Source organism: Talaromyces stipitatus, genomic scaffold (genome assembly GCF_000003125.1).
Source record: "Talaromyces stipitatus ATCC 10500 scf_1105507295555 genomic scaffold, whole genome shotgun sequence".
Taxonomy (NCBI): Eukaryota; Fungi; Ascomycota; class Eurotiomycetes; order Eurotiales; family Trichocomaceae; genus Talaromyces; species Talaromyces stipitatus.
The window spans coordinates 3,230,658-3,256,973 of record NW_002990116.1 but is presented as its reverse complement, the minus strand read 5'-3'; the positions used below and the strand labels follow the sequence as shown (position 1 = coordinate 3,256,973).

The 26,316-nt window shown below is 45.5% G+C and overlaps 9 protein-coding genes across 9 annotated transcripts; 4 read left to right on the top strand and 5 right to left on the bottom strand.

The window, feature by feature from the left end:
- Positions 1-373: 373 nt before the first annotated feature.
- On the top strand, positions 374-1,021 carry TSTA_122950 (uncharacterized protein; the record flags this gene model as incomplete). Its single annotated transcript, XM_002482513.1, has 2 exons — positions 374-449; positions 486-1,021. 2 exons carry the CDS (start codon positions 374-376, stop codon positions 1,019-1,021), a joined length of 612 nt encoding a protein of 203 aa, XP_002482558.1.
- Positions 1,022-2,503: 1,482 nt separating this feature from the next.
- Positions 2,504-4,015, bottom strand: TSTA_122940 (acetylornithine deacetylase, putative; the record flags this gene model as incomplete). Its single annotated transcript, XM_002482512.1, has 2 exons — positions 2,504-2,757; positions 2,824-4,015. The coding sequence occupies 2 exons, from the start codon at positions 4,013-4,015 to the stop codon at positions 2,666-2,668; spliced, it is 1,284 nt and encodes a 427-aa protein (XP_002482557.1). The 3' UTR covers positions 2,504-2,665.
- A 3,166-nt stretch (positions 4,016-7,181) lies between these two features.
- Positions 7,182-8,464, top strand: TSTA_122930 (uncharacterized protein; the record flags this gene model as incomplete). Its single annotated transcript, XM_002482511.1, has 3 exons — positions 7,182-7,206; positions 7,418-7,440; positions 7,532-8,464. 3 exons carry the CDS (start codon positions 7,182-7,184, stop codon positions 8,462-8,464), a joined length of 981 nt encoding a protein of 326 aa, XP_002482556.1.
- Positions 8,465-8,656: 192 nt separating this feature from the next.
- Positions 8,657-10,836, bottom strand: TSTA_122920 (t-complex protein 1, beta subunit, putative). The gene is made up of 8 exons (XM_002482510.1): positions 10,624-10,836; positions 10,487-10,565; positions 9,903-10,427; positions 9,753-9,850; positions 9,611-9,696; positions 9,404-9,556; positions 9,159-9,353; positions 8,657-9,103 (listed from the first exon to the last, which is right to left on the bottom strand). The coding sequence occupies exons 1-8, from the start codon at positions 10,779-10,781 to the stop codon at positions 8,811-8,813; spliced, it is 1,587 nt and encodes a 528-aa protein (XP_002482555.1). The 5' UTR covers positions 10,782-10,836; the 3' UTR covers positions 8,657-8,810.
- A 130-nt stretch (positions 10,837-10,966) lies between these two features.
- Positions 10,967-14,787, top strand: TSTA_122910 (peptidyl-prolyl cis-trans isomerase, putative). Its single transcript, XM_002482509.1, has 4 exons — positions 10,967-11,116; positions 11,175-11,552; positions 11,609-14,359; positions 14,422-14,787. The coding sequence occupies exons 1-3, from the start codon at positions 11,032-11,034 to the stop codon at positions 13,042-13,044; spliced, it is 1,899 nt and encodes a 632-aa protein (XP_002482554.1). The 5' UTR covers positions 10,967-11,031; the 3' UTR covers positions 13,045-14,359; positions 14,422-14,787.
- On the bottom strand, positions 12,824-14,893 carry TSTA_122900 (uncharacterized protein; the record flags this gene model as incomplete). The annotated part of the gene is made up of 2 exons (XM_002482508.1): positions 12,824-14,350; positions 14,403-14,893. 2 exons carry the CDS (start codon positions 14,891-14,893, stop codon positions 13,576-13,578), a joined length of 1,266 nt encoding a protein of 421 aa, XP_002482553.1. The 3' UTR covers positions 12,824-13,575.
- Positions 14,894-17,152: 2,259 nt separating this feature from the next.
- TSTA_122890 (aldehyde dehydrogenase family protein, putative) lies at positions 17,153-18,751 on the top strand (the record flags this gene model as incomplete). Its single annotated transcript, XM_002482507.1, has 2 exons — positions 17,153-18,654; positions 18,691-18,751. The coding sequence occupies 2 exons, from the start codon at positions 17,153-17,155 to the stop codon at positions 18,749-18,751; spliced, it is 1,563 nt and encodes a 520-aa protein (XP_002482552.1).
- Positions 18,752-19,075: 324 nt separating this feature from the next.
- On the bottom strand, positions 19,076-21,396 carry TSTA_122880 (protein MSB2, putative; the record flags this gene model as incomplete). Its single annotated transcript, XM_002482506.1, has 3 exons — positions 19,076-20,215; positions 20,270-20,903; positions 20,930-21,396. The coding sequence occupies 3 exons, from the start codon at positions 21,394-21,396 to the stop codon at positions 19,076-19,078; spliced, it is 2,241 nt and encodes a 746-aa protein (XP_002482551.1).
- A 504-nt stretch (positions 21,397-21,900) lies between these two features.
- On the bottom strand, positions 21,901-23,319 carry TSTA_122870 (oxidoreductase, 2OG-Fe(II) oxygenase family). Its single transcript, XM_002482505.1, has 2 exons — positions 23,187-23,319; positions 21,901-23,121 (listed from the first exon to the last, which is right to left on the bottom strand). The coding sequence occupies exons 1-2, from the start codon at positions 23,253-23,255 to the stop codon at positions 22,132-22,134; spliced, it is 1,059 nt and encodes a 352-aa protein (XP_002482550.1). The 5' UTR covers positions 23,256-23,319; the 3' UTR covers positions 21,901-22,131.
- Positions 23,320-26,316: the final 2,997 nt, after the last annotated feature.

The following is a 26,316-nucleotide window of genomic DNA, read 5'->3' as shown; positions in this document are numbered from 1 at the left end:
AATTGAAATCTAAATCTCAGCTTGCATGGCCTCCTTGCAAGAAAGAGCAATCTTGAATAAATTGGAGTGGAACACAATCCAGAATGTTAAGATGAAAGCCGCGACAATCTACCTAGGTGTACAATGATTCATCCATCCGATGTTCATGGATCAGCACAAGTTGCAAAACTTGACTGTGATTCATACTGAAGGGTCAGCACAAAGAGTCATAGTCATTGAGCATGGGCTATATAAGCCTTGAAAATTCCAACCTCATACCTTCAAACTTCAAGTTCTTCAATCATCTTTCGAATAACAATTACCGAGCAATCTATACCATTATTATTCAACACAAGGTTTCCTACAACATCTGGCTCTTCCCAACCCCACGACAATGTTTAAGACAAGTGCCAATCCTTCGGGATCTTACCTGCCATTCTTCGACCTGTATATCAAGGACATCAATCAAAGTCCTTATGATACGAAGGTGTATGGAAATTCTATAGAACAGCCACTCAAGTTGGATGAAGGCTTGCCCAAGAGAATGTGGCTTATGATGGGTACTCTGGGATCGAAACCACAGTGTCCTTCTCAGAAAACTAAGATCGTTGAAGGGGGCATGTCCGGACACCTCATGAATTTCAATCCCAAAAACGCAGGACCCTTGCACGAATTTCTGAGACCAAGAGGGGGAAATAACGGGAACAATGAAATTCAGAGATACGCTCAACCTCTAGCAGTTGCAAAGGACGCATACCAAATGGTATTATGCCCTTTCAATCTTGAGCCTGGAAAGTGGGAGTACGAAATGGTCGGCGAATTCAACTTCACGTACAAGGATGGAGAGGGAGAATCTGAAGGGAACATGAGAATGGAAATAGACATAACATTTTGGTTTGAGGTTGAAAAGAATGGGGAGAATGCACGGAAGACACTGAAAATACTAGAAATGAAGCCCCCGCAGATAGCATATTATGCCGAAAAGGAAGGGAGACTCATGCCCGTCTATGTATCCGACCCAGTTGAGGAACGCTCTGCCTAGGCTATACCCGCGAACCCTGTCCTTTATCTTCTTCTCTCTCTTTTTTCTTTGCGGAATTTTCCTCTTCTATTCGGTTTTTGGTTCATTTCATTTCGACACACCGGGGCGTTGTGACGTGTGAGTTGGACTTTGATTTAGTATACTTTAACTTCTACTACTATCCTTAATCCCATAGAAGCTGCTTTCCATTTGACATAAAATGCCGTGCAAAAATGGAGTGTGGGCTCTCAGTCCCGTAGTATTCTGTTAATCCTATCGTGGTGAGAAGAGAAACGGTGTCATTATAACTCTAATCTCCCTTGCTTGCTCGATATTTGCTTTAGAAGAAGCCTGCAATGACTCCTCAGCGGTTTCAAACCGAAACCTTGACAGACGATGTGACAATCAGCCAATCATCATCTTCGAATTGTTCAAAGTACTAAAGTGGGTCTAATGTAAGTGTGCCAAGCCGTACTAAAACAAGCTAAAATTCATTAAGCATTTCTTTCCGCATATTTTATTGGCTCATTTCTTAGTTTACCGATCACTTTTTCACCAATCACTGTCGAATACAGAAAACTTGATGTTAGCAGCGATATGTGTCCCAGGGCCCTTACTCCTGATGCAGCATCCCGTTCTAAATCAGCTCGATGGTGATGCAACGGTCAACCTCATTCTGACCCAATCCTCTCGTGCTTGGCAGATTCAAGTCGGCCGCATGGATCTATTCGTTAGACAGCCAAAAAAGAAGTGAAATTTCATGTGTCAGCAGGACAGCCCATCCAAGTACGAATCATGGATTCATTTCCTGGATTGGCATTATCATAATCGAGAAGTATCTTCGTCAACTTTGTGGCCTCTCCGATCATTTCTGTGCCCTAAGCTTGGATCCTATGAGTGCCGTTGCTTGGAGAGCTAACAAGGCGGAACATTGTGTCTTTCCATTTTACCTATTCTTCTTGCCGTGGCACACATAGGACGTGTGTATTAATATAATATAATTATGAAGCTTCGACGACCATAATTCTGAGCCGAGAATCCAAAGGAGTTTTTAGGGCCCAGTCAAAAGAATTGGTCCTACGAAACACAATTTGATTTTGGCTTATTCTTATTATTGGATATTGAAATCGACCGCGTGAAGTCCTCTCTGCCCAGGTGTCTCCTACCACTTTCACAATACTCTTTTTAAGTCATATTTAGAGCTTATATACCTACATGAATTAAGTAGGTAAAGCTGAAATGCTAAGTTCCACTTCATGTTATGCTCGGCCAGGCTAGCTGATTGTACACTAAACGGCTCAAATACAGAATCTCCTGGGTCCCGTGGCGGCTCAGTGACTACCCTGAGACGTCTGAGGAATTTCTTTAAAATGTGAACATACCTAATTTTTTGTTTTTCACTGCTATCCCCGTCTTTTAAGACCCTCTGCCATTTGTGATCTTCAGTTTGACTACTACCGAGTATAAAGTGCAAGTCCATAATAGACCATTGCATCGTTTTTTGTGATGGTGCTCAATTTGTAGATTACTATTAGCGAGATCCGATAACTAGATACATCTTGGAAAATTAGACCTCGTTCTCGAGAACGGATGCGGCATTCCGGAGAAAATTGAAATAAAGACTTGACCCGAGTTTCCAATCTTGTTTGACATTACGTGATAGCTTCACATGTTCAGGTAATCCCAAGTGGCGCCAGCATGGACTTTAGTGACATGGAGAAACTCCGAAATCGATGCAGACTCATTCACAGATGCCACTTCCGATTTCTGTTAGTAAGAACACAAATCAAGGTTTGTAAAGTCAATTGGGAAGAATTACTCACTCGTCGCAGGACTACATCCATAAACAAAGGCAGGTACACCAGCGTATCTGTAGTGTTTACAATCCGTAGCCCCCATCGATGGTATTGCTAGAGGTCGGATAGTAGTAAAAGATTCGGCATTATCAGCGAGTAGAGTAACCATTGGATGATTAGGAGACGAGTAACTGAATGGATTGCTGGCCGCTTCGTGGACATCAATCTCAATAGTGGCTGCAGGCGAGTATTTGGGAATAACGGATTGTTGTATCAAGCCAAGAACCTGTTCTCTTAACAAACCAACAGGCATCCTAATATCTAGCTCGAAGATGCACGTATCAGGAATCATGTTAACCTTGACGCCCCCTTTTATTGTCCCCACGTTCACAGTAGATCCAAGAATAATACCTGACGTTCCTTGGCCCATTGTCTCATTGATAAGTCTCTTCACTTCGGGCTTTGCGGTCTGGTCGATTAGCTCTTGTGGCGCTTCTACTTTCATCCCCTCCACGGCATCAATGACTTCCGCAATGAAACTGGTGGCAGTCCGAATAGCACCTTTACTCAGATTCAGATACGCTCCATGTGCACCCTTCGTCTTGACGGTGCAGGTCATCCTCAACGTCCCCTTTTCGCTAAATCGTATAGTCTTGCATCCTGCTGGCTCAGCGCTGAGCATGACAGTACCGCCCCATTTGTTTCGGTCTTGTTGGATAATATATTTTGTGCCCCATTGTCCTCCGGTTTCTTCATCGGATACCACACATAGAGAGACGCTTCCCGTTAAATGTGCCCTCATTTCATATAAGTGTGCGTAGGCTATAACTAGCGATGCTGTGCCGGATTTCATGTCAACTACACCACGGCCATGGATGCGATTATCGACGATATCGCCGGACCAGGGATCACGCTCCCAATTGCTGCGCGTATCCTCAGCCACGGGAAAAACGTCAATATGCCCATTTAGGACTACCCGTGGCCCTCCAGGGCCCGAATTGCCCTGGAACTCACTGACGACATTCGGTTGTCCTGGTTGTGGTTCAATTATTTGAAAAGGTATACCTTTGCTGGAGAGGAAATCGATAACTACAGCTGCCGCTGTTGCTGTATGTCCGGGAGGATTTGGTGAAGGTACTCGAACAAACTTTTGCAGAAAATCGATTTGGTCATCTTTGGTGGCATCAAGGGCCTGCAGCATTAGTGTCTTGAAGTCCATGATGTTACTCTCTCTCCCTCGCTTTCTCGAGTCTAAATCTGGTGCTTTTTGAACCGATTGATTGCTAGTGACTTGAGAAAGTTACTCTCGAGTATCTTTTTGGTCACTTTATCTTATTTATGAAGTGAAGATAAACCGGGAGGCCGAGGGAAAAATGTGGGAGCGAAAGATTTGAGTCACTCTGATCGTGAGCGCCGGATTTAGGGTACGTCCTTGACATGGACCAACCAGAGCTATTTGCGCGATGAAGATCTTCAATCGACAGCACAGTTAACAGTAATCATATCACTAAGCTTTACTATCCAAATCATATGTCAATCCAAATATTATAGAATCCGATCAGAGCCGTAAACTAGACTATTTGACCAGAATGCTTCCCTGTTATGGCCCACGGGTTTGGCTTTTATGTGGCTTCGTGGGCATTTTCATGTATATTCCAGGTTAAAACTGCCAGGTATAACGAACTGAAGGGCTCTCAGGACTTTGGTCATCTAGTATATTAATCCCCCCGGGGCCGCTATAACAACCCAAGTAATCTTATTGCCCAATTTGATATATACAGGAAGTGAGCTTGACTGAGAGATAAGAAGCTGTACCTAGAATTTAGAGATATAAAGCCCTCTAGTACATTAATCTATATAATTACTCTATTAAATAACATCCAGGAAGCCCCTTACTTCTATACTACAGTTGTCAAGTTGAGATTAGCGTAGATATAGAGAGGCCTTTTGTTTATGGCCAGGTTGTACTGTACCTTGAATTAGAGATGTAGAGCACTCTAATACATTCATCTAATTAGTCTATTGACGACCAGGATGCTCTTGGTTGCCATATTGAATTAATGAAAGCTGAGCTAAGTAGAGGTAGGTACTTGGAGGACTACAATCACTGAGGTGTTAACGAATCAATCAAGTCGAGCAAGTCATCAAGTTCATCTTGCTCACGGATGTTGGGGTCAGTCAGGAGTCCCCCTTTCGCCTCTATGTCTTGTAAGATGAGCGGGGACGTGGTAACAAGTCCAAGCCCAAGAATCATAGAGAACTTGTCATCCAGTTGCCCATAGAGTGAGCCGCAAGTTCTCCCGCATATGTATGTCGTGGGCGAGAGATCCAGAATCTCGTGGTTCGCAGAAGGACATACCACTAGTTGGAATGATGACATGTTCCTTCGATCAAGGGAAGTTGGTAGGAAAGGTAGTTTTGGAAGAAAGATGGCCACGCCGTTGATGACCGACGGTTAGGCCGGTCGTTCTTCCTTTCTTGAGATAGATATTTCAAGGCTGCATCTTCCCAACCCGGTTGCCGGTATCCCAGGACTAGCAATGAACGGTGCAAACTGAAAGTCCCGTGCCTCACTTTTTCGGTACATGGGCATAGTATTTGCAAAGGAAGGCCGGCAGCCACCAAGTTCCACAAAAGCTCAATCGGAAACTCGTCCATCAAAGTACGCCCTTCCGCTCGCCAAGAAAACTTTGAAATCCTAGGCGGCAATGAACTTAATCGCATGAGATTGCCTTCATGAATCCCAATAAGCTCGCTAATGTTGTTAGTAAGACAGTAAAAACGTATCTGAGATTTCCGTAATTTCGAGTTCGTTCCTTTTTGTTTACATTATCTTTCCATGCTTGAAGTTCATCCAACCAGGTTTTGATTGTTTGCATACGTTTTGCAATGCCTTTTTCTCAGGGCAACATAGCTTCATAACGAGATTCGTCATCCACAGCAGGGTAGGAACTGAAACATAAGTATTGTCACTCTTTTGAATATCATCAGGCACGTCAAAGTGGTAAAGTATATGGTGGAATGTTAGAAAGCGTTTTTCTATATCGGACTCTATGTTAGGTTAAAGTAACCACCAAGTGGCACTTGGTGGTTACTTCAGCTTTGGCCAAGGGGGCACTTCATTTGTTTACCGGTATTGACTTTCTGAGCGGCCTTTAGTTCATTATAGCCAGTTGTCGGTCGGAAATGCCTACGAAAACCACACAGATTGCCAGTCCCTCACCGGGCTGGTCCACCTCTGTAAGCTTCACGACTCGACACGACGATATACCGATACCGAAAACTATACCGTTCAATAAAAATTGAGGCTCCCTGAGTAATTTAGGTGGCTTTCGTAGGCTTTTGAGGAATGTTTCCGGCTGAAGTTATCTTGCTATCAGTCTCGTCTGAAGGCTTCCCCCGCTGAGGTCTGGAAAGTCGGAAGGGGAGTAAGAGTTGGAGAAATGAAGTCAACATGGCAAACACATACAATAAAACCCGCGCATAACGAAAGAAGAGCCTCTCGGTACCTACAGTAACCTTATCTCAAAATAAAGGCTATAATATAAGAACAAAGTGCATTTCAATTAATGAATTGCCTTGAAATGGGGGATTCTTCTGTTGGTTATGGCCATGTGATGAAGGAAGAAGTTTGGAATTTGGAGAATCGGTCGCTTAATAAGCAAGAACCATTTGTTCCCTAAGTTAGTCCAGAAAGGGGAAGGTCATTCTGCAAGTGGCTGGCCAATTAGAATGTGTTGTGTACACAAGCTCTGCATTGCTTACAGCCAATCAAAGCACGAATTGAGTGCCGTTATGGTGCCAGTTCTCTCAGGCAGCAAGGCAGGAAAGGCAGTCCAGATACACAAGAGCTATCGCAGCTTCTTTCTCTTTCATTCACCTCCCATCATCTTGTTTATCTTTCGTTCTCCATCATATCAAACAAATGGGAATGCTTCAAGAATTCGATTTGATTGAGCTAACAATGAGCCTTGCCCTACACCAGATACGGCAACAAGACTGCGCCCAAAACAGCAACATTACGCGAAGTCCTTGAAGCTTGAGACTAGGATTGTTGACTAGCACGACCTGACCATCCTATCACACCTTAAGCATGGCGACTCTGTAGCTTGCGTGGGGAAATGGATCAATTTGCTCTTCGAGACTCCTTCATAAAATGTTTCTTCCTTGTTCTCCATCATCATACACTGTTTGACTCATAGTTATGAAAAATGACCTAGTAGTGATCGCCACGGATGAAACTCAAAGGTCAAGAGCGACAGCAAAGAGTCCACGACTAATACGTCAATTCTGTCAAATTGGATTAAAGGAGGTTGAAGCCATATGCGTTCCCAAGCATTGCTGTCATTGTTACTGGTGGTTGTAACAGTAGATGGTCAGTCAGTATGGAGCTACCTGCCAGTCTGTGCTGTAAGTGAGTCGAAAGAAACGTTCGGAATCTTCAATCGTTTCTTTATCAGAGTAGCGAGCGTATACTCGGTATACTGATAATATTACGAAATGACTAGCAACCATGCGCAGAAATAGGGGCAGCCAGTACGACCTGCGCTTCCACTGACTATACATGTATTTGCAAATCCTCTACTTTCCACACCGTGAGCACCTGCTGTGTGCGCACCAGTTGCGACGCCTCTGATGATAATCGTACGTCTATATCCGGTAGACGTGTATAACGTTGGCTAATCTTTTATTGCTATACAACAGTTGTTTGGCAAGAAAGTCAAGCATTTTGCAGCGACTTTGGCGTTTCAATTACCAGGGTACCGGATTCGGCTTGTTCTATTATTACCTCGTCCTATTCTATACCGACTTTCTTTCCAACATCAATAGGTCTGTGGCTCCGTTGTCTCCCAGGCTTCGGTTAAGCTTGTACGAACTGACTGATTCGCGTCTTCAAGACTTCTCTTTATCGACAATTGCAATCCCAACGGCATCTGCCTCGATATTCACAAACACGATACCCATTTCTAACGGTCAAGTCACCACCGTCACAATCACATATGCGCCCGCCGCCACGAGCTCAGCAGGTAACACCACTGCCATCAGTTCTCCGAGCGATACTCCCACATCCGGCAATAGTGGAGACTCTTCCAGCTCTGGCAGCTCTATCAGCAGCAACGCACAAAAGAGCTCTTCTGGCCTCAGCACAGGCGCAAAGATAGGTATCGGCGTTGGTGCCGGAGTGGGCGGTCTCGCTATTATCGGAGGTATAATTGCCTTGATCGTTTATTGTTGTGCTCGCCGTCGACGAGAGACGACAGCAGTGGGAACAAATATTGTATACGCGCCGGCAAACAATGCTGAGGACGACAAAGCAGATGCGCCAGTAGTGACTCCAATATATCACGAACATAAGCCCGAGCTAGATTCGCAACAGCAAGAGCAGCGATTACAGCAGCAGGTACACGATCAACAACACAATCCAGCTGGACTTGCAGCCCCAGTCTCACCCGTTAGTGACGATCCGTCATCGACAACGGGAAGGACGAGTGAATTGCATTCTGAATCTCAGGGATATTACCAGTCCCCTGATGGAGGTGCGCAGGAATTGGGCGCTGTTTCATCGTATCAACATCATTATCAGTATCATCTGGGTGTTGTGACGCAAGCAGAGATGCCGGCTGATCAGGGGCAGGGTCATGGTAATACAAGACATGAGTTGCAATGATCTTGATTATAGGGGTATGATCAATGCCTATAATGATTGAAATTCAAAACGGGAATTCCCGAGGTCATTGGTGTGCTGTGACTGGCTGGTGCTAGAAGTAGGTACATAAGCAATTAACGACACGGGTTCCTCGTTTCTGTAGAGAGGGCAGTACATTCATCCGTGCGTAAGTATTATTTAAATGTAGTTGAGGGCATGTGTTTAACTGCAATTAGTATATATTACTACCATTTCTGCATTGTACAAAAGATCTCATGCAATAAACAATCATCTCATTTCATACAACTTTTTCCTTGACCTCGTCTCTAATATCGGTCTATCAAAATATTCCCCTCACTTCTCCATTTTACATACGCTCACGCTTCCGAGGAGCAGCACGAATAATGTTATCCACACGCAATAACAATTCCGCAGCTTCAGAAGCAGAGCTAACAACGGCTCTCTTGAGCTTGTATGCCTCCACAACGCCGAGTTCGGCCATGTTGCTAATCTTATTCTCGAAAAGATCCAGGCCGGAGCTTGCCATGCCTTTGCTGATGGCTTGTCGGAGTCGGGCGACGAGATCTGAGCTGTCGAGACCGGCGTTGTCGGCAAGGATTGTGGGGAGTTGGCGGAGTGCGAGGGCAAAGGCGTCAACAGCTAGGATAGATTAGTACAGAGTAATAATAGAGAAGGGGGAAGTGAGTGGACATACCGAGTTGTTTCTTTCCTGTTGTGTTCTGAGCGGCTTGCTCAACAGCCAAACTCATAGTCATCTCGGCACAGCCACCTCCGAGAGTGACCTTGGGCTCCTTGACGGTCTGAGAAAGAACGGCAAGAGCATCGTGGAGAGAACGCTCGGCTTCATCAAGGAGTTGTTCAGTCGAACCTCGCAAAACGATAGTGCAAGCTGGAGACGGTTAGCCAGATAGTCCTAAGTATTTGGAGAGTAACACACACCTTCGCCCTTGGCAACTCCGGAAAAGCGGAGCAATGAATCTTCACCGATGATGACCTCCTCAACTAAGTCGGCATGACCGAGCTGAACCTGTTCGGGGTTGTCGAACGTTGAAGCAATCTCTGCTCCGGTGACAAGTGCTAGTCGCTCGACACCTATCCTGTATTAATACTTTACCCTAACTCTGAAAATGTGTAGGAGAAGCGTACCATCAAAGTCTGCGTGTTCAATGCTGGCAATTCCGGCTTCACTGAAAAGCTGCTCTGGCCAGTTATAGATAAGTTGCCGGTTGACACTGTAACACGTTAGTGTACACTTCAAACTTTACGAAACGGACCAAGGTAGTCTTACAAGCAATTGATGCCATGTGACTTGATCTTCTCGACCTTCTGGCGCATCTTTTCCCGCTCGGCCTTCTCTAATTCAGCAAGTTTGCCGGTGCTGTCGACCTGTATAAATATTAGCCATGAAACCCATCGCGCAGCTTCCTAGGAGTGTTACCTTCACTCGTGCACCAAAAATCTTAATCTTATCCGTATCCATAGCGGTATTCGCGACCAAAATCTTTGCATTCTCCAAGCGCTTGGGCTGGTTCACACCAAACTTCTTATCAAGAATAAAACCTTCATCCAAATAAGACTCTGAGAGCTTTCCGCCAGCCTTCTTGATAATTTGGATATGACTGAGATCAGTAGACCCCTTTAATCGAAGCACGGCGTCGCAAGCGAGGGTAGCAAAGTGCTCACGGTCCTGAGCAAGAACCTTTGAACTCAGCGTCGTGCGAGCGATGGCATGCAAATCTTTGCGGAAAGCAATGGGATCGTTACTGCGGTCAACAGCTGATTTTTCGAGGGCAGCGAGCGCGGCTTTGCTGGCTATCCGGTAACCGTCTATGATGGTCTGTGGGTGAATCTTTTTGTCCACGAGGATTTCGGCTTGTCTGAGCAACTCGGCTGCGAGCACTGCGACAGATGTAGTTCCATCGCCGACTTCGTCGTCTTGTACTTTGGAAATATTGACCAGGACCTATACCAAGCCTCATTAGAACTATGCTTATTTCTAGTGGCCAGATCGAATATTCGTACCTTGGCGGCGGCATTGTCTAGTGCGATTGATTTCAGGATGGTAGCTCCGTCGTTGGTGACCAGAATTTCTCCAGTCGACCTACAGCAAAAATATGTTAGTAGTGTGGCATTTGTGCTGTTTTGAATAGAGCACGCACGCAGATTGCAATATTTTGTCCATTCCCTTCGGACCCAGCGTCGACTTCACCAAGTCTCCCACAGCAATAGCACCAACAAAAGCAGAGAGACGAGCATTCTCTCCCTTTTCCTCCACCACATCATCAGCAAAAATTTGAGTAGGATTGTTGCCCGCCATAATTTCGGGAATGCTGCTGATAACTCCTTTATTGTTGTCTTGACTTGAATGTGCTGGACAGATAGAGAAAGCGGGGAGGTGTTTTGATAAAAAGTTAGGCTTAGGAGACTTGGTCCGTGCGTTTGTTCGTCTCCGTCATTTAGTCCGATTCTTCTATGCGAGAAAACTGTCCGCAAGCTTTACTTAGACTCAGCAGAAGCTCAATTTTACCACTTTTGTATATTCGGAGCTGTGGATTGATTTTTGCACAATGCCTGAAGCTAAAAACCACACGGAGTCCGTATCCAATAAGAGACGATTGTCTGATGTAGCAAACGAACCGCAAACCGAGAATGGTCAGTTCGCGACGCAGTACTCTATTTCCCCAAAGCTATCGAGCTGACATTAGAACAGGCGATGACTCCTCCTCTGACGATGACTTTGGTCCAGCGCTCCCGTCCGCAGCTGCTCCAAAGAAGAAGAGGCGCAAACTTGCCTTTGAGAAAGTCTACGTCAACGCGCTACCTACATCCCAACGGTATTCAAAGTCACTTATGCATCGCGACCAACTGTCATTCGTGAATTTCACTCCGTCGACCGACTTTCTCATTACGAGCTCGATTGATGGTGTCGTCAAGTTCTGGAAGAAGATGGCTGTTGGGGTGGAGTTTGTCAAGGAGTTCCGAGCGCATGCTGGTGAGATTACGAGCACGACTGTCAGCGCGGATGGTAGGAGTTTTGCTACGGCGGGGACGGATAAGACTGTTAAGATCTTTGATATTATTACTTTTGGTAAGAGGAATTGTTTATTTTCCGTAAACGAGCTCGTTCATACTGACTTTGAGCAGATCTTCTAGCCATGTTTGATCTGGTGTTCACTCCCCGATGCGTCTGCTGGGTACATAAACGTGGTGCATCCCTGCCACTGCTGGCTGTTACCGACGAAGCAACACCGTCAATAACCATATTTGACGGACGAGGAGAGAATCGCGAGCCATTGCATACTTTGACCTCGATTCACAGGAAGCCGGTAGTAGCAATGGCATTCAATAATATATACGATTGCGTTATCTCAGCTGACGAAGCTGGGATGATTGAGTACTGGAGACCTTCAGACGACTTTTCAAAACCAGATAATGTCTTTGAGCTAAAGTCATCTACGAATCTGTTCGAATTTCGAAAGAAGAAATCGGTACCCTCGTCGATTACAATCTCGCCATCTGGCCAACAATTCGCTACTTTTTCATTTCCCGATCGACAAGTCCGGGTGTTTGATTTTCAGTCTGGGAAGTTGTATAGGACGTATGACGAGTCATTGACCACAATCACCGATATGCAAGAAGCCGGGACGGCACTGGAGCGACTAGGGGAAGTCGAGTTCGGACGTCGAATAGCAGTTGAGCGCGAGATTGAGAATCCCGTGACGCGGTCCAAGATCAATGTTATTTTTGATGAGTCGGGTTATTTTATACTATACGGCTCCCTTCACGGCATTAAATGCATTAACACATTCACCAACCGCGTTGCCCGCGTTTTCGGCAAGGACGAACCCTTCCGAGCGCTCAATCTTGCCGTATACCAGGGACAACCACAAAAGAAAGGAGTTATTACAGTTAGTATGGCCGCCAGTTCCAATCCTCTGCTCCAAGAATCCGAAGAACGCGATCCAATCCTCGTATCTACAGGATTCGGCAAAGTCCGATTCTACATGTTCACCAACGAAACCGAAATCAATAAATCCACACGCGACATTCAAAACGAAAAACCGCGTGAAGGGGACATCACGTCGAAGGAATCACAAACCAAAAAGACCGAATCCGGAACTTCAGCAATCCTCCACACCACAATGGGCGATATTCATCTCCGCTTATTCCCACAAATCGCGCCTCTAGCTGTCGAAAACTTCGTCACGCACGCCCGGCATGGATACTACGACAACACAATCTTCCACCGCGTAATCCGTAAATTCATGATCCAAGGCGGCGACCCCTTGGGCGACGGCACGGGAGGCGAGAGTATCTGGGGCGGAGAATTCAAAGATGAAATCTCACCGACCATCAAGCATGATAAACCATACACACTGAGTATGGCGAATGCGGGACCTAACACGAACGGGTCACAGTTCTTTATAACGACGGAGAAGACGCCGTGGTTAGATGGGAAACATACGATTTTTGGCAGGGCGGTTCAAGGATTGGATGTTGTGCATCGGATTGAGAACGTGAGGGTTAAGAAGGAGAAACCGGAGGAAGATGTGAAGATCGTTAGTATTAGTGTGTCGTGATGTACTAGTACGTTTGTATTTAGAGAGTGTAAAATGTGCGAAATGTAACCCGAAATGTCAGGGTGCCGAATTATAGTCAGTCTGGATGATAGATGTACCTAGTAATCGTACACAGGCTGTCCCTTACATCCTTCTATACATATCCAAATATTCCATCCCTTGCATATCAATTCGAATCAAGCAAAAATCCAGAAGGAATGTGTAGATCAGACAACGGAACAATAACTCCAACATTCCGAAGGAGACAGATAACCGTAAAGAAACTTTAAACCTTGATCAGCCAAGGAGTATCTCAGACAGGGAGAGACAGTGACAAAAAAGAGAGAGAGCAAAGCTATATCAACACGGTCATGATACCCAAAATATAATAAACACCGTACGTACACCCAAGTGCAATATGTAACCGACAAAAAGGAAAGATATGACACGGTTGATGCTCACAGACGGAAGAGAAAATTGATTATATATGCATGCATGCAAAAACACCCCCCAAAAAGACACAGACGAACATCGAAGGGAAAAAAAAATTTTCTAATCATGAATCGAACTAACGGGACTTGCAGATTTCGGCCTCTGCAGCTCCCGTTGCGATTGTTGTTGATGTAACAGTGGCTGTTGCTGCTGCAGCATTTGTTGTTGTTGATGTAAATTCGATGCTGATGCTGACTGCATACTCAATCTGTTCAGATTTCTAGGTGTTGCTCTTCCGTCTCCGGTGCCGACACTCGATATATCGGTTCGTGAGTTGTTCGCTGTTGTAGTCGCTATTCCTATCCCTTCTGCTCCTTCTGATGTTGTTGATCCGGCCCCTCCGTTTCGGAATGCTGCTGCTGCTGCCGCTGAGGCCATTGAATTCCTGAAAACGGGCTCTTCGACAGGGGCGACGTTATCAAAATCGCGCGCTTGATTGGGTCCCCACATTTGATGGCCATTATTCGTATTTTGATTGCTTATAGAATTGCTCAGGGAGCGGCGATTCGAAAAACTCATTGTCGACATGCTTGGCTGTTTGGGGATTCTCGAGCTACCGGCAACGACATTGCTGGTGCTACTATTATTGGTTGTTGATGCACGGTTACTGTTAAGATTATTTCGGGACAAATTGCGCAGGCTTCCTGGCAAAAATGCCGCTGCTGGACCACCGCCACCTCCAGAGGCACCACCATCGCGTCGGTCGTCACCGTGATAAAGACCTGGTTGTTTGGCGTCGAGACGTTTCTTCAGCCATACGGCTCCGGCGGCAAGTGCGGAGAAACCGATCACCAGGATGATCAACATTAGTACCCATTGCCAGTGAGTGGAGAACCTATACCCGGTCAGTGTTACCTTTACAACATGAGAGGGACGTCCAAACTAACCAGCTCTTCGAGTCACTAGAAACACCGGTCGACGATGATGAGGTCCCTTTGCGCGCAGGCGCGGTGGTAGTACTTGTAGTAGAGGTGGTACTAGTTGTCCTGGAGACAGTCGACGTCGTGGCAGTCGCTGTATTAGTCAAAGTGGACCGGAATCCACCAGCGCAATAACTTTTATACCAATTGATCAACAGCTGTTGATCTGAAGCAGACGTGCAGGTGGGACACATGGAAGCGGTATACGGCAGACCCGAGATCAGGGATGACTGGCAAAAGCAAGAAACGTAGGTATCGGTATTGCTGACTCTAGCCTGGGGCGGGACACAGGCTGATTGAGCCTCGAGGAGGAGCTGACATTGGAGGCCGCATGCTGGGAAATTTGAGGTTGCCGCGCTCGGTAGGAATGAGAACGTATCCTGTGCGGAGGCTCGGTGGGAGGTTGAGATGAGGAGAATGGCGGAGACCAGCGCTCTTTTCAAAGATAGGATAGCCATGGCGAGAGGACTCAAAGAGTTTCACTGCATCCAAGTCTATCGTTTGAACTTTTTGATACGCTTGTCCCGATGTGCTTATGCGTCGGCGGCACGGCGGAATTGATCAGATGTACTGTACTTGGCAGAGGTGAAAGGAAGAAAGCGATAGGATAATGGGATCAAGCGAGGCCCATATTTGCAACGATCGTGAGTGTGATATCGATATAAAGGTAGAAAACAGAATTGAAGCGAAGGAAAGATGCCTGTATTAGCAGGCCATCATCGCCTTTCCTGATGAGAATACCTGACCAAGAGAAAAGGTGAGACATGAAGTTGAAGAAGACCGGACTAAGGAAGCAGGAAACGTAAGCGGAGTAAGATGACTAACGCGGAGATACCGATTCGGTAATTACAGACAATGTTTTCAAGACGATACGCTGGAGGTGAGAGCAGCTGCGTGAGAAAAACGATACCTGTGACTGTCGAATACGGTATGGAACAAGGTAACTATTGTATTTGGTATCGAAGCCACGCAATTCCTAATAATATTCTATGCTAAAAAGGAACTACTAAAATGCTACGGAGTACACAACCCAGTCCGCAAGACTCGACCAAAAGGCAATGCAAAGAAACGGTTCTTTCATCATCTGTGATCAAAACGGCCGATCCAGTCGGGAATAAAATCCATGAAGTTAATCTACTTCTCTGTTTGACAGTTTTTATGCTTTGGGCACTCCTTTACAAGGCACGTAACGGTGGTACATAGGAGTGACGTTTTAGCGGCCTCTGATTGGTCAAAATAAGGAGCTGTTTTTAGGACGTTACAAGCGCGCTTTGAATTGGTTCCGCCAGATCCGCCGTTTGCAGCCGAAGATCACGGAATCGGCACGTGTGTATCTAATTACCGATATCTTACCAGTATATTACAACTAAAATGTATTCCATTGGCCTGGATTGCGCAAATGTCTTTGGGGCCTACGTAGTGCGTATTAATTACCGTCACTAACGTATTGTTCACGCCCCACTCGTGGCTTGTCTGTTGGACAATCGTGGCTCAATTCTCTTTGCTCTCCATTGTCCAGTCCATAATGAGTCGTCTCAAGGATCTGTTCAGATATTCTGCTATGAGTAGTATCCGATACTTTTCAGGACCGTCTCTTCGCGGAGAGCCCTTTCTTTTTCTGCCGCCTCATGGAGCAGGACCAATTGAGGTCGATGAGTGAACAGTTCCATTCTCCAAAGAAGCATGCATTTGCGCCATGGACATACTTCCTGCGCAAATGTCTGCATACCCGGCATGATTACCAAGTCCAACATTCTACAAATTACACAAAGAAGGGATGATTAGTTGGGTAGTCCTCATACAAGATCGATGTCTGATACATGTTCATCCGGATCCCCGTTCTTGCTCAGTGAAACAGCTCCCACTTGAGAAGAGTTGTTGACAATGGCCCTTCCCCTGGAGGAAGTGGTTGACCTCTCAGAAGATAAAGCTAAGTAGGTATCTCGGGGCCAGGAAATCCTAATAGACAGGGTTCTTTCTTCGAACCACACAACGAATGACATAGCCCCATCTATCTTGGGAGATCTTGAGATCAAGGAGAGGAAGGATATCGGGATCTCCTTTTGTCACAAATCAGGCGGCTCGGCTCATCCCACTGTGAGACGTTTGTACTCGCAATTGATGAATAACCCTTCTGCCTGGCAAGGTTTGACAAAAAACATCACTCAGACCTTGTCATGTTCGCAAATCAGTTTGATATTCAACAAGACCAAACATGCATTCCACCGTTGTTGCATTGTGAAACTGTCGTTTCCAGACAAGTGCATGAAACTCTCACCGTTCCCTGCGCCAGATAACCCTGCCGTCCCATTACCGAGGACGAGACAGGTGAATTTCTTGCGGCAGTCTCGATATTCTCTCACGTCCTACGTTTGAGTCTGAACGAAGACACAATCGGAAAGGAACTTGGGGAACAGATGTTCAAGGCGCGCAATGCAATGAGCTTGTGAGTAGGCATATTTCTAACATTTATTCGTTCAACCCACAATTCACCGTCTCCTCTTCTACACGTGAAATCCTTCTCCATGAAAATGTTTGGAAATGCCCATCTTCTTGGTCGTACGCAGTCAGGATTGTATCTGTACTACGCTTATCTTATCGGTGGGGTAACCCCCTCACCTATCAGTAATCTTTATATAACTACTACTACATATATCAGGAAAGAAACATCAACCATAAACCTATTTTCTGGGTTGTAGGAAAAGAAAACGGACAAAATGATCAATCAAGAAATTCCACATTACTCCAACTGGATCGACGGAGCGTACTCTCCCCCGTCGTCATCGACTCTACCAGTAATCAATCCAGCAACCGAAGCCACCATAGGCACTGTCGACGCTACAAGTCACGATGAAGTGCAAGAAATAGTCACAAAGTCATGGAAGAATTTCAATCAAGGTGCATGGTCCACGGCCGAAGCTTCTGAGCGATTCGCCGTCTTATCCAAAGCAGCGACGTTGTTACGTGCCCGCATCCCAGAGTTCGTTCAACTCGAAGTCCAACAGACTGGTCGCCCAATTCGCGAAATGCGTGCCCAATTAGCACGTATCCCCGAATGGCTGGAATATTTTGCCAGTCTAGCACGCGTTCAAGAGGGTGCTGTAACACCGTTCAAGGGCCCTGTTGTAAACACCTTGATCCGCCTACCATTAGGTGTTGTCGCTCAAATCACGCCCTGGAATCATCCATTATTGATAAGCATCAAGAAGATAGGCGCAGCACTTGCGGCTGGGAACGTGGTTATTGTGAAACCTTCAGAACTTGCGCCGATATCAATCCTGCAGTTGGGACCTCTGTTCAAAGAAGCTGGGTTACCGGATGGAACGTTGCAAATCATCTCGGGTTATGGTCGAGAGACAGGGAAATATCTATGCGAGGCACCGAATTTATCCAAAATCGATCTTACAGGAGGTGTGGCTACATATCAGGCTATCGCGTCGTCTGCATCTTTGAATATGATCCCCATAACGGCTGAATTAGGTGGTAAAGCACCAGTCTGCATCTTTGAATCAATGAACGTCGAACATGCTGTGAAAGCAGCGTTATTCGCTAGTTTCATTGCAAGTGGGCAAACCTGCGTGACTGGTAGCCGCTTACTCGTTCACACAGATATCTACGATTCCTTCGTAGAAATGTTGGGGAAGAGGACAAAAGCATTACGTCTAGGCGACCCAACTGACCCCCGAACACAAATCGGCGCAGTCATCAACAAAGCTGCCGTCGAAAGATGCGCGGCATTCGTTTCGCGAGCAACAACTCAAGAAGGAGAAAACGGTAAACTTCTCTGCGGCGGAAAACCGGCGACACATGCGGGCAAGGGGTATTTCTTTGAACCGACACTGATTGAAACAAACGCAGAATCGTACCTGGCTTGTAACGAGGTCTTTGGCCCTGTTATTGCTATTTTGCGCTGCAAGTCGGAAGATGAGATTGTGGATATTGCTAATGGTACCAATTATGCGCTGGGGGCTTCTATCTGGACACAGGATTTCACGCAGGCCCATCGTGTTGCGGGTAAGATTGAGGCGGGGATTGTGTGGGTTAATGGGCATCATCTTAATGATCCTTCATCTCCATGGGGCGGTTTCAAGGATAGTGGTTTGGGTAAGGAGAACGGACGCGAAGCTTATGAGAGTTATACAAAGGTCAAGAGCATTGTGTACAACTATGGAGTTATGCCGACGTGGTTTGATGATGAGGATGTGCTGGGCAATGCTCGGTATGGCTAGGACATCACCTTAGCTACTTCATTTAGGATATGTATCGAGCATATGGTCCTACGGACGACCTCGGGAAGCGGCTGTAACCTGGAATAATGTGAGATAGGCCCTGCACTGATATATACAGCACATGCCTCTGTAAGATGTAGATGATACTTACCATTGAAATCAGTCCATTCATAAAGAGCACGGTAGTCTTTCTGAGCATAGAGACAGCACTTCAACCACACTAATGATAAAAATAATGCCTTGTCTTGCGCATACAGCCGAGTATAACGTAATGTGGTAGTATGAGCTGAAAAATGTTGTGGAATGATTATATACAAGGAAAACAGTTTGTTTCAGACTCCCTCGACAGGAAGTAGTAGAAATAAATTAAATGACAGAGAAGGAAACAACTGACAGATTGTGGGTTCCAAATCAACATTTCAGGCTGAAGCTATCCACCTCTATCTGGGCCATGTTAGTCGAGTGGAAACGGCAGGTGAGCGTGACTGATGACGAGGAAGGGCCTACGCATTCACTGATTGAGAACCATTGGTCGGCCGCCACGGAATTAAGTTGGATCGTTAAACTTGTAGCAGCTGCGTTACTGAAGCTGCACACAATAGTCGATCCAGAGCCGCGGATGACCCCATTATAAAGCATTGAAAAGGTATATACCTTTCCAGGGACAGTATTGACAGTCTGAATTAGATTGACTGATGATGAAGAATTTGGCAACCCAATAGAAAGAGACGGGCCATTCTGGTATCCTGGAGTTACCACTGTAACATTTGGTGAACCGGTGGGATTGACAGTCCATGAGCTATAGCCGGCAGTTGCGAAGTCACCGTTTCGGAAGAGGTTGACACCGCATGTCGAAGCAGAGCTTGGCGTAACAGTTGTTGTCGTAGATGAAACTGTTTTGGTAATAGTCACATCGATGGTTGACACTGATTGAACTGTCTGTGTGAGTGGAACGGTTGTATACACGGTCGTTGGGACTGTGACTGGTGCAGTGACTACCACAGTTACAGATTTTGTCGAAGTGAAGGTTGAGATCGCAAGAACGTCGATGGTTGTTGTCACCACTGATGTGGAAGTGGTCGCTACAGTCTGAGTGTTGGTAATGTCAACTGTGGTAGTGGCAGTCTGATCGATTGTGACATCTACTGTTTCCGAAACTGGCTGGGTGACTGTCACGTCGCTTGTCACGGTTGGTATGGCTGTGGTGGTGACCCAACCAGTCACTGAAGCAGTCTCACTGACATCAACTGTCACAGTAACAGATGAAGTTGCATCAACCGTAGCATCGAACGTGGCCCAGTCGGTCACCGTCGCCCACTGGTCCTCCGTCGCTGTTATAGTAGCCACGTCGGTTTCTGTGCTTGTAAGAGTCAAGTCGGCAGTTTTGATAATGTCAGCAGTAACAGTATAAGATACTGTCAGGTCTACAGTATTTGTTTCAGCAATTGTCACAGGGTCTTGCGCTAGGCTCACATAATCAGTAACGTATTTGGTGACGACAACGGTCTGTACACCATCGGCCGGAACATGAGTGGTGGTGGTGCTGGTTACCTAGTTGATTGTCAGTATTCTAATAGGCATGACAGCGGGAAACTCATAGCATACAGTGGGACGAGGCAGAGCTTGAGTCACCCATACAGTTTCCGTGGCAGCTGGAACATGTAACTCAAAGCAAGCACTGCGGAGCTCCTGGCGAGAGTAATCTTTCAACTCTTCCGGAATAGGATAATCTGAGCCAGGCTTGGGTTCGCCCAGTGCATGCCGACGTACAGGAACCATGGTCGAAATGGTAGGGGCTGTGGTAGTAGCAGTGAAAGTATTGGTGATGAATGTAGTTGCTGTCGAGGTAGTATCAATGACTTGAGTGACTGGAACAGTGCTGGATAAGGTATCGATCTCTGTTTGGACAACGGTAGGCAATGTCGTCTGAGATGTAGTCACGGTCCAGGGCACGGTTAGCGTGATTGACTCTATATTCGATTCCGTCGCAGTGGTTGTGTCAGTATAAGACAAGGTCAAAGTAGCTGTATGATAGTTCGTGATTGTCTGAGTGGTCACATCTGTAATATAGTTTGACACGTAGGCTGGCAGCGTTAGAGTAATGTAGTCGGTAACAACGAGTGTGGAGTAGGAAGTGATAGTGTTTGTGTATCTTTCCGTTATGGCCTCAGTGACATAAACCGACTGTGTATTGTAGGCAACATTCGTGAAGAAATCCGTTCCAGTTTGCGTTACATCACTTGTCAGCATCCGAGTATTGGTGACAAAACAGATTCCGTAACATCAGCAGTGACATAACCTGTAATCGTAGCAAATTCCGTATCCGTGACAGTGGCGGGTGATGACTCGGTATTAGTAATAGTAACGTATTGAGTAGCAGTCAAAGGAGAGCCAGTAACTGTTTGCCAAACAATGTCCGTAGCCGTACGAGTCCAAGTTTCTGTATCTGTCACTGTGTTTGTGTGCCAGATAGTTTTCGGATTGGGAATCGCCGAGTCGGTGTTCGTGATGACAACAGGAGGAATAATAAGCAAATGGCGACAGTAATCGTCTACTCCAGGCAATTCGTGTAACAGATTCAGGAGATCGTCCTCCCAGTCAGGGTAACAAACATCATCGTCACCGCCCTCTGGTTGGAGCTGAGGGCTCGGCTCTTCAGCTGGTATATTTGGCGATGGAAGGGCAACAGCAGAAGCCGTTGCTAGTGCCAGGGAAAGATACGTCCACTTCATGTTGGTAGCGGCAAATAAACGAATGACAGACCTTCGCCGGTAAATGGTTGAAGATCGAAATTGCCTGCTTTTAAGACATTCAAAACATCGATCACGGTATGACAGGCCATGACTGCTTTATTATCCTTTTCTTCGTACATCGGTATCTACCTGGAGTCTCGGAGGCATAAGAGAGTAGGAGACGCCATCTTGGATCCGCACTGGCCATAGAACATCTGTTCCCAACCTCATATACTCCGTACTATCAACTTGGTTCATTTTAGGCCACGCAAAACTTTGTATTTAACTATTTGACATTTAACAAATGGGAGCTTTTGCGGGGAAATGGTCACGCCATTGTACCTGACTAGTCAAGATGGCTGACGTTGGGTTAAAGTTTGCATGTCGGCAGGGAGATTTCAGCTGATGCTGCTTTACCCCTTTTGGCAGGTGATCCATTCAGATTCTAAGATCTTTTTTCTCTCTCTCCATTCTCCTAAAATAACGTAGAGTGCTAATAAGCTCCAATTAAACCTCTTTAGATTGTGGACTACGTACTTCTTCGAAGTCAAGACCAAATAGCCGACAGTTAGCAAATCCCGGTGGACAATATTCGGCCATCAGATTCAGCCCTAGCTGGCGCGGAGCTGATGATAGTTCGATGGCTATGACTACCAATACAATTCCTCCAAGGCCCTGATCAGGATTGATCGAATATCTTGAATATTTCAATACGTACATCTAATGACAAATGGCTCAATATGTAGCAGCCAATCTCATCGTCAAATAGTCACCACTTTTGATGGGCTGATACTTTTTCTCACTAACATCTCCATAAGTTCCCGGCAGCGCTTCGATAATCTTGTCAAAGTTGGGATTGCAAAAATATGCCACGCTATATCGTGTGGGATATAGATCCGATTCGTCCTTCGACTCATCCGAGGTAGAAGGAGCTGGAGGCTGGACAACACGATGATTTGTGCTCTTGATTGTGTCATTACTCCATCTTGCCAAGAGATCGCCCGCATTCACAACGATGGTATCCTTGATGGGTACCGCGCGCACCCATGTGTTTTGCGGAGATTTTACCTCAAGACCGCCAATATCATCTTGAAAGAGTAGCGTGATGGAACCATAATCTGAATGGGGCCCCGCTCTCACAGCATCCGGATTGTTCTCGAACACACTCTTGAGAACAGGTGGGTAATGCAATAATCGGAGATTATTATCGCCTGCATCGGTATATTCATCAAAGAACGTCTCCTCATAACCCATTCCTAGCGCAATAGCACGCATAACCTGCATATGAAGTTTTTTGCACGTGTCATGAAATTCTCGCATCACACGGGTGAATTCTTTACCCTCTTCATCAAATGAGTCAGGCCATTTGTTCGGTAGACCCTCAACGCCTTCTCGTCCAATCTCCATAGTCTCCTTATAATCTGGATTAGATGTCCGAAGACGCAATATCTCCTCAGGGTCGGCCGATTGCGTCACTTTCTCTCTGCCAAACCTCACGTATCCACGATTTGACTCTGGTGTCTCCCAGGTCAGAGCTTCCTTTTGTTCTTCGGGACGGTTAAAGAATTTGGCGGATTTACTGAAAACGGTTTGGACGGTGCTGGGCGAAATGCCGGCGTTGGAGAGGTAAAGGAATCCGCTGGTTCGGAATGCATGTAGGATTGCCGATGCAGTGGTTTGTTTCGTTTTTGAGTCACCGTTTAGAAAGGTTGAGAAATTTATCAGCTGTTTGCGACAATGTTAACATCTCAGTTTCAGATTTGGAGACTTCCTTCGTCTAGAGTAATTACTGGAATAGTCAAGTCGTCCTGTTGCACGCCCGCAGAGACTGCATTGTCGTTTTCCTGGGAGGGCGCCATATTACCAACGCAATTCTTAGGTCTAAGAACTTGTGAGAACGTGATTTCGAGACAAGTTGGGACTGGTTTTGACAGCAGTTGTCTTTGAGGACTTGCTTATCAGTGGTTCTTCTCTACCCCGCATTGACTGATACGAGGGGTGTTTGTTACAATATTGATAGCACAACACGGCAATTCATGATAAACAGGACAGTTCCGCAAGAAACTAATAAACATATGTCGAATATCTTGAGATCCTTTTTGGCATGGAAAGCAGGTTGACAGCTCACAACTGGGCCGAATCAGGAGCGTACCCTTTCGAAACTCTCCTAGGTAATTGATGAGTACTTACCTAGCTTATGTCTATGTGGCATACGAAATATATCTATAGAGTAAGTGGTAGATTATTAAGTCATAATACAAATGTAATATTTGATTAAAATCCGCAGCAAAACAGCCGATTTGAAAAGGAATGATTATTCATGTTGGAGCCCTAACCCTAAGCCCTAGAACCATCCAGCGGACCTCTTCCAGATAAATCATGCCTCAGAAAAGGGTAATAATAAATCCTTCGTGAAGGTGATCCCAAAATCAAGAAATATATAATTCGCCCACACTCCGCATAGCTGCGCTACACTTCGATACTTTTCTTCGATGACCCATGGGGTTGACGAATTGAATATCTTCGCCTACCTGAAATATCAACAAACACAAGGCCATCCCGAGATACTTTTCAGAACATTTTCTACCATCGACAATTATCAGTCTTTTTGTGTTTAGCAAGTGAATCTATTTTCCAAAGTGCTTGTGAAGCATAACATCATCTAGAATCTCCTTGACCTCCTCTGGAATTCGAGTGCGGTGCCTCCAAAGTTCCTTCATGTCAAATTGGGAACTATCGTAGTTTTGGAATGTTTCATAGATTTCCCACGAGTCAATCGCAGTCTCTCGATCTTGAGCAGGCATTGCCGATACTAGGGTATGAGCATGGGAGGTCCGTACGGTTTGAAGTTGTCGGATCCCTGTGTGGTTGGCAGATACTGATTCATCTGGGTCACATTTTGTCTTAGGGTTTGCTAATATGATCAGCATATCATTTGCTAATTGATGTCTCTCTAGGAATACTGATACACCCGTCTCGATGTGGACCTAGCATGTTTTCTAGTCTTTTTCAAGTTTTGAATGATAATCCCTCCACGTTGCTGGTTGTATTTTCGTCCATAATTTCACCATAGACGGCGTCTGCCTCTTCTCTTGGTCTCACTGTTGCAGTCAATTCATCATGCTTCTGATCCATGCATCTTTCTTTTTCGATAAATTCGAAGAATTCAGTCGGGCTCTTCTGTCGCGGTGCCGGTTGCTCCCTTGGGTGAAAGCGACGCACAACTTCATCCGTCTTCTGCGGCCATTCGAGAGATTGGAGTGTCGATCATACTGATTTACTGGTTCTGCCTGCTCTCCTCTCCAGCGACTTCTCTCCACTCTTCGGTATGGCATTTTTAAAAGGATCGGATGTCTAGATAAATGCCCAAGATTGTTCGACTGATAGACTGAATAGCGAGTACGCTCTAATGCTGTAGAACGCTAAATAAATCTTCACCCTGCGTGAATTTAGGTGTAAAGAAAAGTAAATGGAACAGAAAAAGAGAGAAATATCGACATGATCTACAGCAATAGACGCGTTATTTAATATTCTGGATGAATATGTTGACTCATATTTTGAGTCATTTGATGCGTCACCTACATAGCTTTGGAAGGACATATTCTTATTCATCAATCCTGAAGAGACTGTAATGGCTATGATTTGGTTGAATCCTCGTGCGTGCGCCGTCTATATCCTCAATTTTGGTGCCGCAAATAAATATCATTGGAATCAGGGCATGCCTAATATTTCGTAATTCCCCAAGACTGTATTTATGATTGACTGGTTTATCAACAAATACAGCATGGAAGTTACACAGAATTCTTGCAGTATGTCGATGATTACGAATCGCCCCGATTCTGGGCTTCTAAGCCACGTTCGAACCTTTTCTGCCTTGGTCACCTCAAGAATTCGGTCGTACCGCTCCTCTTTATGTTGAGATGAGGAAGAGCAAGTTTTGTCCGTATCATGTAGAGTGTTTTGCACTCGTTGCAAGTTTTCTAGATCAATCCCAGAAGCCGAATCTCTGGGTGGCGTCAAACCCGTCGAAGTAGAAGGATCTCTGGGAGTAATCTGGTGTTGATATCCCCTGACCTTTTCTCCTTCGGTAAGCACTAAACAAAAACGGTTAATAAAAGCAAGTACAATATATTTGGTAGATGTTGGTGTTAGACATACTATCGAGGACCTTGTGACTCGCGTAAGTCACATCCAACTCAGCCAGCAAACCGATTTGTGAGAATGTTTCCGGCAGAGAATTGTCATTTTCCTTTTTGCTCAGAGTTTCGTATAGGTATGCCGTTTGTTGTAACTGAGATTCACTGAGACCATCAATTAGCTTCGAGCGATGCTTTCTCATTTGGTCTGTTCAGAGGACAATAGGTACTTTGTATCCATGACCACATAATTCGATACTTTTTCCTCCATTAGAATTGAGTCACGGTCTCCGTGAGACATTATTTGAGAAGTTGGAGCATTTCCATAGCTGTCTGATGGCTCTGTCTGCCTATTGGACATGGCACTGGTTTCATGTAATAGTTCGACTTGTTCGTTTTTGCTTTCCAGACATTTTTGACGACATAGATTGATAGGGGATGTCTGTGTGTAGGTAATGGAAGATACTGGAGAGAAAACAAGAATAAAAACCAGGGGCCTATGTTAGATGAAAGCATGATATTTAAGACTTTCAAATGACTTGGGTTTGACTCTTTTTTTTTTTGGTTGAGTCTTTTGGTTTATCGGTCAAGATTACCATTGCTCATAGTAGTGGAATGAACAAATATTCATAGATTGGATGATGAGATCAGATCAAAATAAATCTTGTCTCTCTATACAACGACAACTCAGAAGAACCTCCAGGAGAAAGGCAAAATCCTTGTCTTCAAGCTTTTATGCAGGTTCCAGAGAAAGAGCCTATTGTTATTAAAATTTACCAGCCTC

Excerpts from the sequence above, each read along its gene's own strand:
- TSTA_122920 (XM_002482510.1), bottom strand. The coding sequence starts at position 10,781 with ATGGCGGGCAACAATCCTACTCAAATTTTTGCTGATGATGTGGTGGAG. Across the intron at positions 10,566-10,623 it reads GACAAAATATTGCAATCTGC|GTCGACTGGAGAAATTCTGG; the intron begins GTGCGTGCTCTA and ends TTTTTGCTGTAG. Across the intron at positions 9,354-9,403 it reads CGGAGTTGCCAAGGGCGAAG|CTTGCACTATCGTTTTGCGA; the intron begins GTGTGTGTTACT and ends AACCGTCTCCAG.
- TSTA_122910 (XM_002482509.1), top strand. The coding sequence starts at position 11,032 with ATGCCTGAAGCTAAAAACCACACGGAGTCCGTATCCAATAAGAGACGA. Across the intron at positions 11,117-11,174 it reads CGAACCGCAAACCGAGAATG|GCGATGACTCCTCCTCTGAC; the intron begins GTCAGTTCGCGA and ends ACATTAGAACAG. Across the intron at positions 11,553-11,608 it reads CTTTGATATTATTACTTTTG|ATCTTCTAGCCATGTTTGAT; the intron begins GTAAGAGGAATT and ends GACTTTGAGCAG.
- TSTA_122870 (XM_002482505.1), bottom strand. The coding sequence starts at position 23,255 with ATGGCGCCCTCCCAGGAAAACGACAATGCAGTCTCTGCGGGCGTGCAA. Across the intron at positions 23,122-23,186 it reads AGGACGACTTGACTATTCCA|CTGATAAATTTCTCAACCTT; the intron begins GTAATTACTCTA and ends TGTCGCAAACAG.